The following is a 17,672-nucleotide window of genomic DNA, read 5'->3' as shown; positions in this document are numbered from 1 at the left end:
ATTCAAAGAGTGGGCAAGTCTGTCTAGTTTGGGTGCTGTAGGAAGCATGGGTCATTCAGGAATCTGGGTAAGCTGTATGACAACCCATGTGGGTAATATAAGGGCAATATTGCTCGTCACCCAGCTTTTCCAAAGACAGATATAACAGTAACAACGCGGGGGGTGGGGGAGTACAACTGAACCTACTGGTCACCACAAGGGTCAGTACTGCCCTCCAATCACTGTGCCTAACGAGCCTTTTCCATACTCTATTTAACCATTTATTGCCATGATGCATTAGTGGATCCTCATATAATTGTTATTTATCACGTACCTCTCTGCTGTTTGCTGATCCAAGCTCGGTGCTGGAGGATTTGGGGGTCAGTGATGCCTGCAGTCCTCTCTCCTCCTGTTAGGCAGTAACACAGGGTATTAATGTAAAGCTATACACGGGTATATATATATATAGTGACCGTAGTGGTCTCACATTTAAACAGGGCCTGGAATTAAAGGGGTTCTCCTATGGTAGAGGTCTACAAGCTGTGACCTTCCAGTTGTTGCAAAACTACAACTCCCAGCATGGCTGGACGGCCTTTCCCGGAGTATACCCCCTTTATACATGCCCATAGCACCTGGCCAGTGTGGGTTCGTCCAATATATTAGAAACAACATCACAGCTACTTTCTGCCAAAAACAGCGCCACCCCTGTCCACAGGTTGGGTGTGGTATTGCAGCATGGCCACATGTATTCAGTGGAGCTGAGCTGCAATACCGGACACAGCCTGTGGACAGGGATGGTGCTGTTTCTGGAAGAAAGCAGCCATGTTTTTTTTTTAAATCATGTACAACCCCCTTAAAGGACATGTCTTTTTCTTTAAGAGGGTGGTACATGATCCTGTGACCAGGGGGTGCTATTTCTGAATATTAGTGTCCTCGTATATATGAAAGAAGGGCATCAGGGCCTGGTTGGAACTCAATCTTTCTACCCCCCCTATAACTAGAGATAGCGTTTGTAGTGATTTACTAATAACTAACTTTTTGCAATTGAACTTGGGAGGACACAACCCTAGGACCCCACCTCACCCCTCTCCCCGAGGGAAAGGAAAGGTTGTGATTGTTATGGTTTGCACCCCTCCCCCCATCTGCAGTAACTGCCCCTTTAAGAGCAGACAAGGACCCCCTTCAGCTGTTGGGTCCCATAAACAGCTGGCACCTCTTATATTGCTAATCACAACTAAAATTCCTTTAATCCAGCCATAAGCGAAACTTTACGCTCCCGGGCCAACCCCCACGTATCATGTACCGTCTAATATCAGTGCGGTTGGTTTGCCCCCCTCCCCCCCCCCCAGACTCCGGGGCCCTGTTGTGACTACTTCTATACCCCTTAGGCTTCATTCACATGGCCATGTTTTTGGTCAGCATTTTTGCGGATCGGATGCGAACCAATTCATTTCAATGGGGCCGCAAAAAAAAAAAAGCGGACAGTACACCATGTGCAGTCCACATCCGTTCCGCGGGCCTGCAAAAATGATAGAACATGTCCTATTCACGTCCGTTTCGCAGACAAGGTTAGGCATTATTGCAGCGGGTCCGCAAAAAAACAGAAAAAAACGGAAGTCACATGCATCGTAACAATAGGACATCTTTTTTTGCAGGACTGCTGAACGGACATACGGATGCGGACAGAACACGGTGTGTTTTTTTGCGGCCCAGTTGAAATTAATGGGTCCGCCTCCGATTTTTTGGGGGCTTTTCATTTTTTTTGTTTTCCCCCTATTTCACACGAGCGTATAGAAATCTGCCCATATGTCGGGTCTGGACAATATACCGTCCATATTCTCATAGGTATCGGTTCAGTAATTCATCCAGATCTACATGCGGAGTCCTTCCTTTTGGATGCCCTCCTGTAGACTGTAATGGATGTAGTTAGAGGCAAATCCCCCCCAAAACTAGGACACGTTTTATTAACATTAGCAGCGGGTTCCGGACCACAAAATACGCTCACGTGAAAGAGGCCTTTACCTGATAAGTCAGCTCTGGTGCCACGGATGAAAGGAAATGACCCTCTCAGCTGATGGATCACAACTCCCAGCATCAACCGGCTTAGTAAAGTTGGCACCCAGTTAAAGGGACAGTCGCTCACAAAATAAATCTTGTGCTCGGTCGTGGAGGTGTGATCCGTGAGCTGGCATTGCCACAGATGCCTGAGATACAGGGGCTGCGATGCCCGTTAGTGTGCCCGGATGCCTTGGTACCTTACAGGAAACCCCTTCTAAAGTTGACTTTGGTCTTTTGTTCCAGAGAGTGCTGCTTTAACAGTGACTTGTGTATAATATGTAGGTTTCCGATCAAAATAAATAACGTTTCTGGTAATCTGATGCGTAGAGCGATTCTATGATTATCGTCCAGCCTGTAATACCGCGACCACTCTGAGAATTGCCCATTGCGGAGACTACCTGCATGGTTGTGCACCCCAACCATGGGTGCAGCATCTATATAGTGTCCGTAATACACTGTTTCCCAGACCAGCAACTATGTATCACTTGCACGCAGAGTGGAAGTCATGTGACGACTAAGCTCCGCCCAGTAAGAGGCGCAGAATGACCGATGAGTAATTTGACATATTGGCGCATGGGTAAATGGTTCCTAATTTATATATGGATCCGACACCTTCTTCTCCATGAAATCAAGGTGTGCAAAACAGCGCCACTCCTGTGCACAGGTCGTGTGTGGTACTGCAGCCCAGCCCATTTAAGCAGAGAATATTGGTAAGTGGCTGCCAGGTACATATGGCGCTGCTGGGAAGCAAAAGCAGTGGAAATAAAGGTATATTAGTGTCTGAGCGCTGTATGCCTCTTGGGGGGTCTTCTGCCGCCTGAGTCACTGTTTGTCGTGCTGCAGGTTCAGACTATGACCTCAGACGGAGGGGATGACCTTTCGCACGGGTCTCATGAGCAATCGTTTCTGACTCATCTGCCGGCAGCTTATCCTAGTGCTGGGAATACCCCTTTATGGGTGTCATGAAGCCAACTGCCTAGATACAATATTACGCCGTATAGACATCATAAATAGCGGCCCACCCTCCACCCCTTTTACAGCCAGAGGGGTTAGCCGGCGAAAATCGGCACAAGTAGCCCATACCGTTCACTGGAGGTCTGCTGCGTAAGGGCTCATGCACACGACGGCTGGTCTGCAATTCACCGATGCGGACCTATTGACTTGAATGGGTCTGCAATCCGCAAGGTACGGAGCGGTGCGGAGGTACAGATCGGAAGCACTGCGAAGCGCTTCCAACGGGATTTCAGTTCGTGCCTCTGCGCCGCAAAAAAATAGGACGTCCTATTCTTTTGCGGTGCGGACTGTCTATTGCGGATCGCAGACCCATTCAAGTGAATGGGTCCGCATCCGCAAACGGTGTGCACGCTGCTGGTGCCCGTGCTTGGCGGACTGCTGTTTGCAGTCCACAGCACGGGCCGCACACGTTCATGTGCATGAGCCCTGATGTCCGCATCCGTTGTTCCGTTCCGTGGTCCGCAAAAAAAAAACAAAAAAACTGTCCTATTCTTGTCCGTTTTGCGGACAAGAATAGGCAGTTCTATCAATGGCTGTCCGTGCCGTTCTGCAAATTGCGGAACGCACACGGACACCATCCGTGTTTTGCGGATCAGCAAAATACACAACGGTCATGTGCATGAGGCCTTATGCAGGAGAGGACGGGTCCTCCAGAGGGAGAGACGCTCTTTGTGACCTCTTTCCACTATGGCCAAGAGATGAGGATCCCAACAGAACGGAACAGCTGGCCCCTAATAGAACAGCACTATCCGTGTCCGTAATGCGAACAATAATAGGACATGTTCTATTATTTTGCGGAACGGACATAAAGACACGGAATGCACATGGAGTCATTTCCGTTTTTTGGCTGCCCCATTGAAGCGAATGGATCTGTATCTGGGTCAAAAAACAGAACAGACACGGGGAAAAAAAATCTGTTTGTGTGCATGAGCCCTAAGACGTAACTGACACAGGCCTCTAACAAGGCGCGCCGTCTCTGTCCCGAGAGTCTCACGTGATAAATTGCTCAATGCAGAAATTCCAACATAGAAACGAGAGAAGTTCCGGGAATTTCCTACCACCCGATCCTGTAAACATTACAGTCTCGCGGGGCCGGAGGACAGGAAGCTTTCAGGGAATGGGTTTATTGACTACGGAGAATTCAATAGTATTTCCTACGTGTAGACCCCCAACGAGTGCGGCTTTTAAGGAGGAGGAGGAGGAAGACGCCTAAGTGTCCGGGGCAGGAAATCTGTCTGACATCTGAGACGACTGCATTACCCCCTGACCTACTTCCATGAAGTCAGCTGTTGCCGTGTGCTTTAACCCATAGCAACCAGCCCGATTTCAGCTTCTCAGCATGGAATGGAATAAAAATGGAATATCAGATTTTTCCCCCCAAAAAAAAAACAGCGCTGCACGTGTCCTCAGGTCGTGTGTGGTACTGCAGCTCATCCCCATGCTGCTGGCCGCCATGTTTTTAAAGTCAGGGCTGATTACTGATAAATGGAGGATGGTGTGATGGCGGCGCAGGTCATGTGACTTCACTGCCTTTATCTAATGGCGGCTTTAAATGATAGGTTAACGAGCGAGCGTAAAATCAGACGTAGTAAGACCATGTGGTAGGGCAATGGCCTGGGGAACGCATCGCCTTCTGTACCATATCTGCCTAGTGCAGGGGTAGGCAATCTCCGGCACTCCAGCAAACTACAACTCCCAGCATGCATACTTGCTCTGCTCTTCTCAGAACTCCCATAGAAATGAATGGAGCATGCTGGGAATTGTAGTTTCACAACAGCTGGAGTGCCGAAGGTTGCTGACCCCTGTCCTAGTGCAATGATAGATACATTTGGGGCGTAAGGATTGGATACTTTGTATACGTTATATCTGTTTCTGGAAAAGTAGGGTAAGGATTAGTAGGGTGCTGTACAGCTCAGATGGGGTATCACCTACCTTGGGGGGGGGGGGGGAAGCATTGCTGGATTACATTTGCTGTGGGTTAGGGCTCATGCCCGCGGCCGTGTGCCAGCCAGACCCGTGCTGTGGACCGCAAATTGTAGTCCGCAATGCACAGGCACCGTGGGGCAGCCGCATGCGGATCGCGGACCCATTCACTTGAATGGGGTCCGCAATCCGCATCCGACGGTCCGCACCGCAAAAAAGTAGTGCATGCACTACTTTTTTGCGGTGCGGAGGCGCGGCCAGAAACACCACAGAAGCGCTCCGTAGTGCTTCTGATCCGTGCCTCCGTTCCGCATCTCCGTGATTGTGGACCCATTGAAGTGAATCCGTGGTGCACACGGTCGATGCCTGTGTATTGCGGACCCCCTGTATGCGGGCCGGGCAACGGCCGTGTGCATGAGCCCTTACCAGGTTGCTTCGCCACCCAGCTTTTCCACAGTCCTGAAGGGCCAGCCTGTAGTAATCCCCATGTGTCACTGACTGACTTGACATTCAGGACCCTGGGAAAGTGAGTGACAACCACTATGGAAGCTGGAATGGCAGCCTGCTAACTGGATCTGTTTGGGAAAGCTGGGTGACAACCAGTATGGGTCATTAAACAGGCACTGCAGAGGTTTTCACCCAGCTTTCCCAGACTTCTGAACATCAAGTCTATCCAGAAATACAGTGATACAATAGTACTGCCGCCCAGGAGAAAGCTGGGGGACAACCTGTGTCATATAGACCATACTGCTTGTCACCCAGCTTTCCCAGGAACAGATTAATAAAAGTGAGTTTAGGACAGGGAGGATCCCCCTTTTAACCCCTTAAGAACCACCCATTGTCGTCACTGTTGTGGAGGAAGCAGAGCGCTTCTGTGAGCCCTCCCGGGCTATGGATGGACTGTAACTAAGCACTCCAGTTCTACAGCTGGGATCAGAGGTCGCTCCAATCCCAGCTGTGACCACAGCATGATCAAAGCGGATTTCCCCCTCTGATTGGGTCCCAGTGATCTGATCGGAGGCTGGGTGAGACCTCTGCAGCCAGCTGTGAGGACCTAGAAAGGACCCCAGGTCTGTAGGTTCAGTAATCCCGCTGTTAGGGCGCACTAGTGTTCAGGAGCGGACTGGGAACTTAAAGTGGCCCTGAAAAAACAACTAAAAGTGACCCCATTTTGTGGTCGGGTCAAAACTGACAGAAGGCAGGGCCGACACAGATAGGCGAGGTCAGCGGTGCCATATTGCCGCACTTTATACCGCCAAAAACCACAGTGCATGATAAAATTTTGCCCCAGAAGCACAAAATACCTCCCCAGAAACTGCCCCTCTGTGGTGCCAAGCACCAGCTGCCACGCTCCTGCTCCATTTTCCACCTGGGCATCGGCCCACCGGGAAGTTTCCCTGTAGGGTCTATGCTCAGTCCGCCCCCTGCTAGTGTTGCCCTAACCCCAACCTGCGCAAAAGAAACACAGAGCACAATGTTTTAGCGTACAGGAATATGTAAATACACTATAAGAATACAATTATTTAGTAAAATGGTAATTACTTAAAGGACTTATCAGAGACAAAAAAACGCTCAATAAAATGTATTTTATGTTAAATAATGGCTTTTTTTTTTTGCCTTTTTTTATTTACCGTAAATTTGTTTTTATATTTTATTTAAATAATATTTTTTTTTTAAATCCCATTAAAGGGGTTATCCGAGACTAAAAAATGCCCCATATGCCGGGCCCCTCACATTGAATCTACTTACCTGGCTCCCCGCTCCACTCCTGGCTCCCCGCTCCACTCCTGGCTCCCAGCTCCACTCCTGGCTCCCAGCTCCACTCCTGGCTCCCAGCTCCACTCCTGGCTCCCCGCTCCACTCCTGGCTCCCCGCTCCACTCCTGGCTCCCCGCTCCACTCCTGGCTCCCAGCTCCACTCCTGGCTCCCAGCTCCACTCCTGGCTCCCAGCTCCACTCCTGGCTCCCAGCTCCACTCCTGGCTCCCCGCTCCACTCCTGGCTCCCTGCTCCACTCCTGGCTCCCAGCTCCACTCCTGGCTCCCCGCTCCACTCCTGGCTCCCCGCACCGCCGCAGCTGCTTCTCCCCGTGTGCGGATGTAAACATCCAATGTCAGGGGAGGGGGAGGAGCAGCCAATGGCAGGCAGGGACAAGCCTAGAGAGGCTTGTTCCCGTCCCTGTCTGCCATTGGCTGCTCCTCCCGGACACAGGATGTTTTCATCCGCGCACGGGGAGAAGCAGCAGCGGCGGTGCAGGGATCAGGAGCGGCGCGGGGAACCAGTAGAATTAGTATGAGGGGTCTGGCATATGGGGGGCATTTTTTTGTCTCGGATAACCCCTTTAATAGGAATTTTTTTTTTAAATGCTAAAAAACATTTAAAGAAAAAAAGCAAAAAAAAAATTACGCCATTATTTAACATTAAATACATTTTATTGAGCGTACATTACGTAAAAAGCTAAAAAACACTACATTTAATAGGTATCCACACATCTGAAATAACCTGAACAACTAGTATAACAGGTTTGAAATATGGACAGTGTAAACAATAATGTAAAAAATGTCAAAATTATTTTTTTCTATTTGCAAAGCGAAAAATTTACCGGTATATAAATTACAAAGTAATTAATGTGCTTTCAAACAGCAGCAATTTCTTTGGCATAAAACTAGGCCTCGTATAGCCATATCAATGGAAAATATGGCCCAGCCCCTGCAAACCCCTAAAAATGTGATCAATTAATTACTTAAAGGGGTATTCCGTTTGTGTGAAGCTTTCCCCTACACACAGGATAGGGGATATAACTATTAGATCGGTAGGAGTCCTACCAATGGGACCACCACTCATCATAAAAATGGGGATTCCGTACCCCGTGGAGCCCCCCGTTTTAAACAGCGCAGCCTCTCTAGCATGCGCCCTGCTCTTCCATTCATATCTATGGGAGTCCTGGAGATAGAAATGAATGGAGTGACAGGGCACACGCTCGACTGGCTGCTCAGTTCAAACCGGGTCCCTGTTCTCATGATCGTTGGAGGTCCCAGCGCTAGGACCCCCACCCATCTAATGGTTATCCCCGGTCCTGTGGATAGAGGATAACTTCAGGTCCTCAGCTTTGTACAATCCCTATTTGTTTGAAGGGCACCTTCACAATAAGTTGATCATAAAACGTCCCCCTGTTGGGATCTCTAGCGATCAACTGTGATCTGTGGGGAAACCTGGCAGTAAGCGCTCAATTTCCCTACAGCGCCACCACAGGAGAAATGAAGAATTACACAGGGACCATTCACATCTGTGTAATACAGGACAGGACAGGTCCTCCAGAGCGAGAGAGCGGCCCTTCATAACCACTGCAAGTGATGAGAGTCCTAAACAGGGACCCCCCCAATAACTCCCTTATAGGGTTATTAAATTGTATAACTCCTAAATGTCCTGTCCTAGAAGGTTAGTCTTATAGAGGGGGATCCCTTTATTAGGCCTCATGCACACAAACGCATTTTTTGTCTGCATCCGATCCGCATGTAGTGCGGGTCAGATGCGGACCCATTCACTTCAATGGGGCCACAAAAGATGCGCGCAACACTCTGTCCGGAAAAATATAGAACATGTCCTATTCTTGTCCGCATTACGGACAAGGATAGGACTGTTCTGTTATGGGCCGGATGTTCCGTACCGCAAAATCCGGCCGGTATCCGTTTTTTGCGGATTGCAAAACAAGCAACGGTTGTGCGCATGCGTCCTTACCCAGACCTCAAAAAGGCATGACCATGTATTACAAAATAATCCGTACACATGAACGTGCCTTCAAATTCTGGACTATCAGATGCCGGATTTGTGGGATTTTGTTGTCAGGATTCATGTACGGCGCAGCCTGCGGTCTGTTCTACGTGAATTTTACATTTGAGGAATATTTACTCCCCCCCCCCCCATTCCAATTGTTTTACAGGAAGATGAATGGCCGCCATGATTACTTATTTATGAAGTGCCTCCATTACGATGATAGATTAGATTATCGGCTTCCTGCCTCGCTGCCGCTACAATCTCTATGGATCAAGTAGTGCGGTGACCATTTCCTTCCTGTGAAGCCGTGACCTTTGGACATGCAGCCATGTTTCCTCTCTCCGCCGGGCAGGCTGGAGTAATTAGGCTTTCTGACAGTCCCATCGGTGAGAGCAGGAAGGTGCAGCCATACGGTTCCAGGCAGCGGTGATATGGGTGCCTTCACCGTATCAGATCACCGGGAAAAACGCGGCTGATGGGGGGGCATTATATCGGGGGTGAGCGCGGTCAGCGGCGATTATAATCTACAAGTGAGAGGATGATGAAATATTTATTTACTATCAATTAGGACATTTTTTTGGGAAGAAATGTTCACTTTCACCTACAGTATACCGGTATATTGGGTGGGTTCACAGTATAACACCCCCTGGTGGACAGAGTATGTTATTACAGAGGCAAGTAACTGACCTCTGAAAATTTAAAGGGGTTTTCCAGAAGTAAATTATTGATGACCTATCCTCGGGATGCCCGACTCCCCGCCGATCAGTGCTGAAGCCTCCTCACAGAATACCAGGCACAGCGCCCTACACTGTACAGTGGATGTGCTTGGTATTGCAGCTGAGACTGAGCTGCACATAGGTCATGTGACCGAGAAAGATGCCGCAGCGCTCACCACCTCTTCAAACCACTGATTGGTGGGGATGAGGGGAGTCGGACCCCCATGATCAGATATTGATGACTTACCCTAAAGAAAGGTCTTCATTATCTGAATCCAAGGAAAACCCCCCCCCCCCCCCCCCCCCCCCCCACCCCTCCTTTTTCATTTCGCTCTCTGTCTTTCCGGGGCCATAATTTTTTTATTTGTTTTTCTGCTTACATTTTTTGCGGGACAAGTTGCACTTTCTAATGGCACCATTAAGTATTGCATATGATGTAGTGGGGAGCTGGAAAAAAATTCCAAATAGTGTGTAATTGGAAAAAAAAAAAGCATTTTTATGGTTTTTGTTTTTATGGCGTTCCCTACGAGTAAAACTGACCTGTTACTTTAATTCCATGGGGCAGTACGATTACAACGATACCACATTTGTATAGTTTTTATTATGTTTTAATATTGAAAAAAAATAAAAACCTTGAAAATAAAATAGTTTTTTTCTTTTCATCACCATATTCTAACCCCTATAACTTTTGTGTAGTTATGTGTACGGAGCTGTGTGAGAGCTCATTTGTTTTGCAGGGGGACCTGTAATTTTCATTTATACCATTTTGGCGTGTGTATGACTTTTTCATCACTTTTTATAACCTTTTTTGCGGGAGGTGAAGCGACCAAAAAGCATCAAATCAAATTTGACTTTTTTTTTGCCATTGCCGCATGGGTTACATGATGTTTTTTTTTATTTTTATTGTTTATGTATTTTGACTTTGGGGAATGGGGGTGATTTGAATTCTTACATATTTTAAAATTATATATATATTTTATTTGACACTTTTTTTTATAGTTCACAAGCAATCATCGGATTGCTATTCTCATAGACTCGCATGCACTAGCATTGGAGTCTAGGAGGATTACATTATGTTCCTATGGAGACCTGCCACAGGCAGGGGCTCCACAGGAACTTATGTGCGGTAGCCTTGGATCATTAAGGAGAACGGAGGCACATTCACCATCTTGCTTCCCCAATCTCCGCCAGGGGGAGCCCACGCCTCGGGTTTTTACGTTCCCAGATATCGTGGTGACCTTTGACGATGGCATCTGAGGGGGTTTAAGGGGTTATCCAACCGCTATAATGCCCCCCAAAATGCCCGGGCACTGCATACAGTTAATACCTACCCTGGCCCGTGTCGCTCCTGATGCCCGCTGCTGCATCTCCCCGTCGCGCGGATCAAAACATCCGACAGACAATAGCAGGCTGCGACGGAAACAAGCCTCCCTACCATCATGGGTGACGCAAGGGAGGCTTGTTCCCGTCCGCGGCCTGCTATTGGCTGCGCCGCCACCGGATATTTTGATCCGTGCAGCAGGGGGATGCGGCGAAGTTCGGGTTTGGGTACCAAACATGCGCGATTTTTCTCACGAGGGTGCAAAACGCATTACAAAAATCGCGCATGTTCCCGCAACGCACCTTTTCCTGCAACGCCCGTGTGAAAGAGGCCTAACTGTGTCCAGATGCATACTGTGAGGATCTATACATCGCTCCTATTGGCTCATTTGTATTTTTCGGTTGTAAGGGACACACCCAAATGTTTCCTAATAAAACAGGAAGACTCAAATTCCCCCATGAGTCCTGCTTCTCATTCCTTTACCCCTAGATTGGACTTTAAGATTTGGAGCATTGCAGATAACATGGTTGGATGTTGTATAGGGATCATACAAAAATTCTACCATGACCCTGTCGCCCCACGATCTCCACAGAGCGGCCACCCTGCATGCGCCTATTCAAGGTCTATGAGCGCCATATTTGCCTATCTCCATTGGGGGGGGGGCATGCTCAAACTGGCGCTCCATTCAGACTTTGCATGACCGCAGTGAGGTGGGACAGGACAGCCGACGGGGGTCCCGGTGATCAGACATTTATCACCTATTCTGTAGGTTCATCTAAAAAGTTGAAATTTGGATCCGCTATGTTGGATTTGATTTTTCAGGCTGTCGTCGGCTATTACTTGATGTCTATCCGGAACGAGCCAAATTTGCTGTGTTGTTTGTTGAAACAACTGGTGACGAGCACTACACAGGACAGGAAAAACCGGTCCTGACCATGAAGACCGCAGAGCGTGCGCTTGTGTCTAGCGGAGTATTTCATGTGCGGAACTTTACCATAAGGAAGGAAAAAGATGATGAAACTATGCAGACTATGGAAAGTGAGAAAGACGCGTTACAGCGAGAGAGCAAGTCGTGGCCAAGTTATCAGACTAGAACATTGGGGCGTACTAGACTCTCCCTTAGGCCTCTTTCACACGACCGTTTTTTTTCCCCCCGTTTATGGGCTGTTTTTTGCGTTCCATACATGGTCCGTATACGGTACCATTCATTTCAATGGTTCCACAAAAAAAAAACGGAATGTACTCCGTATGCATTCCGTTTCTGTATTTCCGTTCCGTTGAAAGAAAGAACATGTCCTATTATTGCCCGCAAATCACGTTCCGTGGCTCCATTCAAGTCAATGAGTCTACAAAAAAAACAGAACACATACGGAAATGCATCCGTTCCATTTTTGCGGAACCATCTATTGAAAATGTTATGCCCAGCCCAATTTTTTCTATGTAATTACTGTATATGCCATACGTTAAAACGGAAACAAAAAAAGCCGGAACAACGGACCACAAAACACAGAAAAAGCCATACGGTCGTGCACGAACATCCACTGTGGGGCAGCCGCAGCGGATCCCGGACCTATTCACTTTAATGGGTCCGCCATCCTGCAAAAAGATAGGACATGTTCTATCTTTTTGCAGAACGGAAGTACGGGACGAAACCCCACGGAAGCACTCCGTAGGGTTCCATTCCGCATCTCCAGATTTGCGGACCCATTGAAGTGAATGGGTCCGCATCCGTAATGCACACTGAATGGTGCCCGTGTATTGCGGATCCACAAATGCGGTCCGCAATACGGCCACGGAGCGCTGTCCGTTCCTTTTATTTTAGAACATGTCCTATACTTGGCCGCAAATTGCGGTCCGTGGCCCCATAGAAAGTCAATGGGTCCGTAAAAAACAGATAGCACACGGAAATGCATCCGTATGTCATCCGTTTTTTGCGGACCCCTGGACTGAAAACATTCTAGGAAACCCCATTTCAGTCCCATTTCAGTTTTTTGCGGACCGTGAAAAACGGATGACACACGGAAGCACCACGTCCGTATTATACGGACTTACGGAACGGAAAGATAACTGAAGACATACGGAACACACGGATTTGTGATTTGCGGACTGCAAAACCAACACGGTCGTGTGAATGCTCCATAAAATGAATGGGGACATGTGCTGTCCGTGGAGAACACGTACAATACACGTCCGTGAAACACTGACATGTGAATGAGGCTCAAAACACATCTAAAGTTCACAACATCTGGGGTGATACATTGTGTAAAAGTCATAAAGAAAATGCATAGAAAATAGCAAAACAAACACCAAAATCCATAAAAAGGAAATGAAAGTCGTATTCCCATCTCAGCCTTCTCCTGTCTGGATGTGACGGCCAGCGGCGATCAGAACGATTAGGCCATCTGCACGCGTTGCAAAATATGTACGGTTTATTTTCGCGTGGACTCCCGTGCAGAAAACCCACAGAGTAGTACAGTACTAGCAAAGTGTATGAGAGTACGCAAATATCATGTACACTTTGCATATTCTTTCTATGTAGACTTCCAAATCTGCAGCATGTCAACTATGGCCTCCTGCACACGACCGTTTTTTCCCCCCGTTTACTGGCCGTTTTTTGTGTTCCGTATACGGAACCATTCATTTCAATGGTTCCGCAAAAAAAACGGAATGTACTCCGTATGCATTCCGTTTCCGTATTTCTGTTTTTCCGTTCCGTTTAAAGATAGAACATGTCCTATTATTGCCCGCAAATCACGTTCCGTGGCTCCATTCAAGTCAACGGGTCCGCAAAAAAACGGAACACATACGGAAATGCATCCGTATGTCTTCCGTTTCCGTTCCATTTTTTGCGGAACCATCTATTGAAAATGTTATGCCCAGCCCAATTTTATCTATGTAATTACTGTATACTGTATATGCCATACGGAAAAACGGAACAACAATGGAAACAAAAAACGGAACAACGGATCTGTGAAAAACGGACCGCAAAACACTGAAAAAGCCGTACGGTCGTGTGCAATAGGCCTATGTCTGCAGTTTGAGGAGCAGATTACACCCTTTGGTGAACTGCAGCAAAAACGTCTCTAATCCGCACCAAAAAACGCAATAAGAAGTTGTGGGTTTTGTCGCGGATATGATGCAGAAACGCACATAAATCTGCATTGAAATTCTTGTGGATCTTAGGTGCGTTCACCGCCAGTCGTCTGCAGGCGGCCTTAAGAAAATAGCGAATGGGAATTACAGTCTAGTCAGCGTTTTTCCCTGTAGTTCTCACCTCCGGCAGCCACACACGGGCATAACTAAAGCCATGGCACTCGCTATGGGGCCCTAAGGTTGAGACCCAATCAGGTGCAAGAACATTGTCCCTTTTTGTGGGGAATAACAATATGGTGGCTTTCTGCTATAATGACGGTTTTCTGGTATGTGGTGCTATTATATATAAAATTGCAATCTTTGCTGCTATATTAATTTTCTCACATCAGCTCTTGGGGGCCCCATATTTTGCTTTGGGGCCCTATGAATTATAGTTACGCCCCTGAGGCACCACATCCACATTAGAGGGGCACTGGGGGTCCCCTTTCAGAGATAGGTCCCAGAAGTGGAACCAGTCATAAATGTTTAAGGGCTCATGCACACGACCGTATGTATTTTGCAGTCTGCAAAAAAAAAAAAAACAGATCGGCAAAAAATACGGATGACGTCCGTGTACACTCCGTATTTTGCGGAATGGAACAGCTGGCCCCTAATAGAACAGTACTATCCTTGTCCGTAATGCGGACAATAATAGGACACGTTCTATTTTTTTGCAGAACGGACATACGGAAATGGAATGCACACGGAGTAACTTCCGTGGGTTTTTTTTGCGGACACATTGAAATGAATGGTTTCCGCATACGGTCCACAAAAAAAAAAAAAAACGGAACGGACAAGGAAAGAAAATACATTTGTGTGCATGAGCCCTAAGATGGGACTACTCCCTTCCGGTATGAACATACCTGTTGTAAACAATGGCGATTTTCCCACGGCGGAATTGTGTGTGGAAAATCTGCAGCATTTTACAGTAGCAGAAAAGTGGATGAGATTTAAACAAATCCACACGACGTGTAAGATATTCGCAGGGCCCACTGACCTCTCGTGTGGATTTTAAATCCCCAGAATGTCACTGTGTGCTGCAGATTCCCGGGAAATCCGCTGCAAAATCTGCAACCGAAACGCAGCAAAAATTCTACTGCGGAAAATCCACTGCGTGTCTGTCTGTACACTGAGGCCAAGTCAACCTGAGTGCATTATAGACTCTGGATGTGTGATCTGCCTCGACCAAGGGCTTTAACTGACCGAAACTCATAGATCGCGGGTCCATAAACTCCTGGTCGTGGTGGGATACTCACCGAAATACGGACACCTAATACACCCGTCATACACGTGTGGGCCTGGTTTATGTATCCGCTGCCATTTGATCCAGGTGCTGCTGACTGTGAGTGCGAAAACCGTGCCATTGGGTGGTCTCGCAGATAAAACCACCTTGTACTTGCAAAAACCGTATGTACAATAACAAGCTTTTGAAAAAAGCGCAAAGGTTTTCGATGCTCCTCAAGCAAACAGCGTCTTACTACGTTACAGCTTTAACCTATGGGTTACAAAATGCTGCAATTTAGGGAAGAAAAAAAAAGGTTAGGGCCTCTGAGCCACCGCATGTACAAAAGTGTCAGTTATTCCGAAACTCTGGATGTTAAAGAGTTAAATGCCGACATAAAAAAAATAATGGGGGTCATTTACAAAGACCGACTTTTTACGCCAGTCTCTGTTTCCCCTTTGTGCTGCTGGAGGAGACGCCTCATCCGCGTTCAGGACTTAAAACTATTCCGGTCCTTGACTGGAGTCGTTTATCACCAACGTTTCCACCTGTTTCCACTGGTGAATGTTGGTGAACCTGTCAGGGTCCATGTCCCTGCCTCCGCCACTCCCTTGAACGTGGCGCAAAAACGCATTTGCGACAAAACGTTGCGCAAAAACGCATTTGCGACAAAACGTTGCGACACTGGCATTTAAAAAGTTGTAAAAATGGCCCCAGAAATAAGCGTATCGCTGTTTGTAAATGACCCCCAATGATGCCATTTCCTGAGAATAAGGATGGCTCACTAACATTTTTACGCCAGTTTTCTGTTTAAAAAACGATGCAAGACCCCTTTTTTGCGACTTTTTAAACACCTGTGTGACAATATATTGTCACATGGGCGTATTTACACCTCGCTTCCCACTTAGGGGGGTCGGGAGTGTGACAGAGGCCGGACCACGACCAATTTACTAACATTTACCCCTGGAAATGTTGGTGAAAAATAACTCGTTTTTCCACCAGACGCACGCCTCGTCATAAATTAGGCTACTTTCACACTCGCGTTTGGTGCGGATCTGTCATGGATCTGCATAGACGGATCCGTTCAGATAATACAACCGTCTGCATCCGTTCAGAACGGATCCGTTTGTATTACCTTTAACATAGACAAGACGGATCCGTCATGAACACCACTGAAAGTCAACGGAGGACGGATCCGTTTTCTGTTGTGTAAGATTGTGTCATAGAAAACGTTTGGCTCCGCTTCGTCAGGCGGCCTCCAGAGCGGAATAGAGAGTGAACGGAGGCAAACTGATGCATTCTGATCCTTTACCATTCAGAATGCATTAGGGCAAAACTGATCCGTTTTGGATGCTTGTGAGAGCCCTGAACGGATCTCACAAACGGAAAGCCAAAACGCCAGTGTGCCTTCGGCAGCGCAGGGGGAATCGGGGACCCCCAATAACTTTTGGCCATAAAGGCAGAGCGGCATTGACTGCAGTGCTGTCAGAGGATCCTGAGCCTTCCCCTCCACTACAGGCTGTTGGGTGTGACTCACATTTTTGGCCTTTGAACCTGGGCTGGGTGATGAGAGCAGGCTTCCTCTTCCTGGGAGGACCCACACAACTTTCTCTCTCCGCTCAGACTCCACTGCAGACCCCGGGAGACCCTGCGTGTCCTAGAGGTATTCTTTACGCTTGTTACATGGGTTACAATGTATCTGTGTCTCACTGTGGGGGCTGCTGTCTACATAGTAGCAGTGATATTGTATCTGAATCCTTCATACAGGCTTGGAGGGGCACACACGTACATTTATAGGGTTTTCCCAAAATCCAACAACTGATTTCTTTATGGGGGGGGGGGGAATTCTTTCTTAAAAGGGACAGTAAAGACAATTTACATAAAGCCATCTGCTGTGATTTGCTTGAAGCTGGGTTTCCACGTTCAGGGTTTTTAAAGCCAGGAACGGATCCTAAACGGAGGACACGTATAGGGAAAGACTTGAATATACACATATATATATATATATATATATATATATATATATATATATATATATATATATATATATTAGTTGTTTTTTCCAAAAATATAGAGTTATGTAGGAGACCTTTCAGATTTGCATTGCAAATCTCATTGTGATTTTCGCAAAGTCTATCCATCTGTTGTTCCCTGGTATCAGCCAGAGATGCTGATTTTTATTTTATTTTATTAATCGGGGTCCTAACTCTCTCTTTACAACTCTTTACAACCCCCCCTCCCCCACACACACTTAAAGGGGTATCTCGGTAGGTAAAAGTTATCCCTTAGGTCAGGGACGCCCAAACTACAACTCCCAGTATGCTCAGACAGCCTACAGCAGGGCATGGTGGTAGTTGTAGTTTTACAACAGCTGGAGGGTCACAGGGTGGGCATCCCTGCCTTAGGGCATATCAGATAGGTGCGGGCCCTACCGCTGGGAACCCCCCCTCCCCCGCCATGACAACAGGGGCCCCGTACCCCCTGCTGCTCCCCTGAAATGCCTGGAGTTTCTATGGTATTTCTGGAGATAGCCGA

At 47.5% G+C, this 17,672-nt stretch overlaps 2 protein-coding genes across 6 annotated transcripts in view; one reads left to right on the top strand and one right to left on the bottom strand.

Annotated features, from left to right (window-relative positions):
- The window catches only part of WDHD1 (WD repeat and HMG-box DNA binding protein 1), a 153,218-nt gene that overhangs the window by 108,489 nt on the left and 27,057 nt on the right, over positions 1-17,672 (bottom strand). For both annotated transcript variants that reach the window (XM_040411516.1, XM_040411515.1), the window contains exon 8: positions 314-388. In XM_040411516.1, coding sequence (XP_040267450.1) covers positions 314-388 — 75 coding nt within the window. The remainder of the gene's footprint in view (positions 1-313; positions 389-17,672) is intronic.
- SOCS4 (suppressor of cytokine signaling 4) overlaps positions 1-17,672 on the top strand; it is a 49,761-nt gene that overhangs the window by 24,444 nt on the left and 7,645 nt on the right. Inside the window, exon 1 of one of the 4 annotated variants that reach the window (XM_040411526.1) lies at positions 9,017-9,243. The exons of 2 other annotated variants lie outside the window; for them this stretch is intronic. The gene's annotated coding sequence lies outside the window, so the exon portion shown is untranslated. Of the gene's footprint in view, positions 1-9,016; positions 9,244-16,691; positions 16,801-17,672 lie in introns of those variants that run through there. One more of the 4 variants, XM_040411525.1, reaches the window with a different exon arrangement.

This window comes from Bufo bufo, chromosome 11 (assembly GCF_905171765.1).
Source record: "Bufo bufo chromosome 11, aBufBuf1.1, whole genome shotgun sequence".
Classification (NCBI taxonomy): domain Eukaryota; kingdom Metazoa; phylum Chordata; class Amphibia; order Anura; family Bufonidae; genus Bufo; species Bufo bufo.
This window is presented reverse-complemented; position numbering and strand designations above follow the sequence as displayed.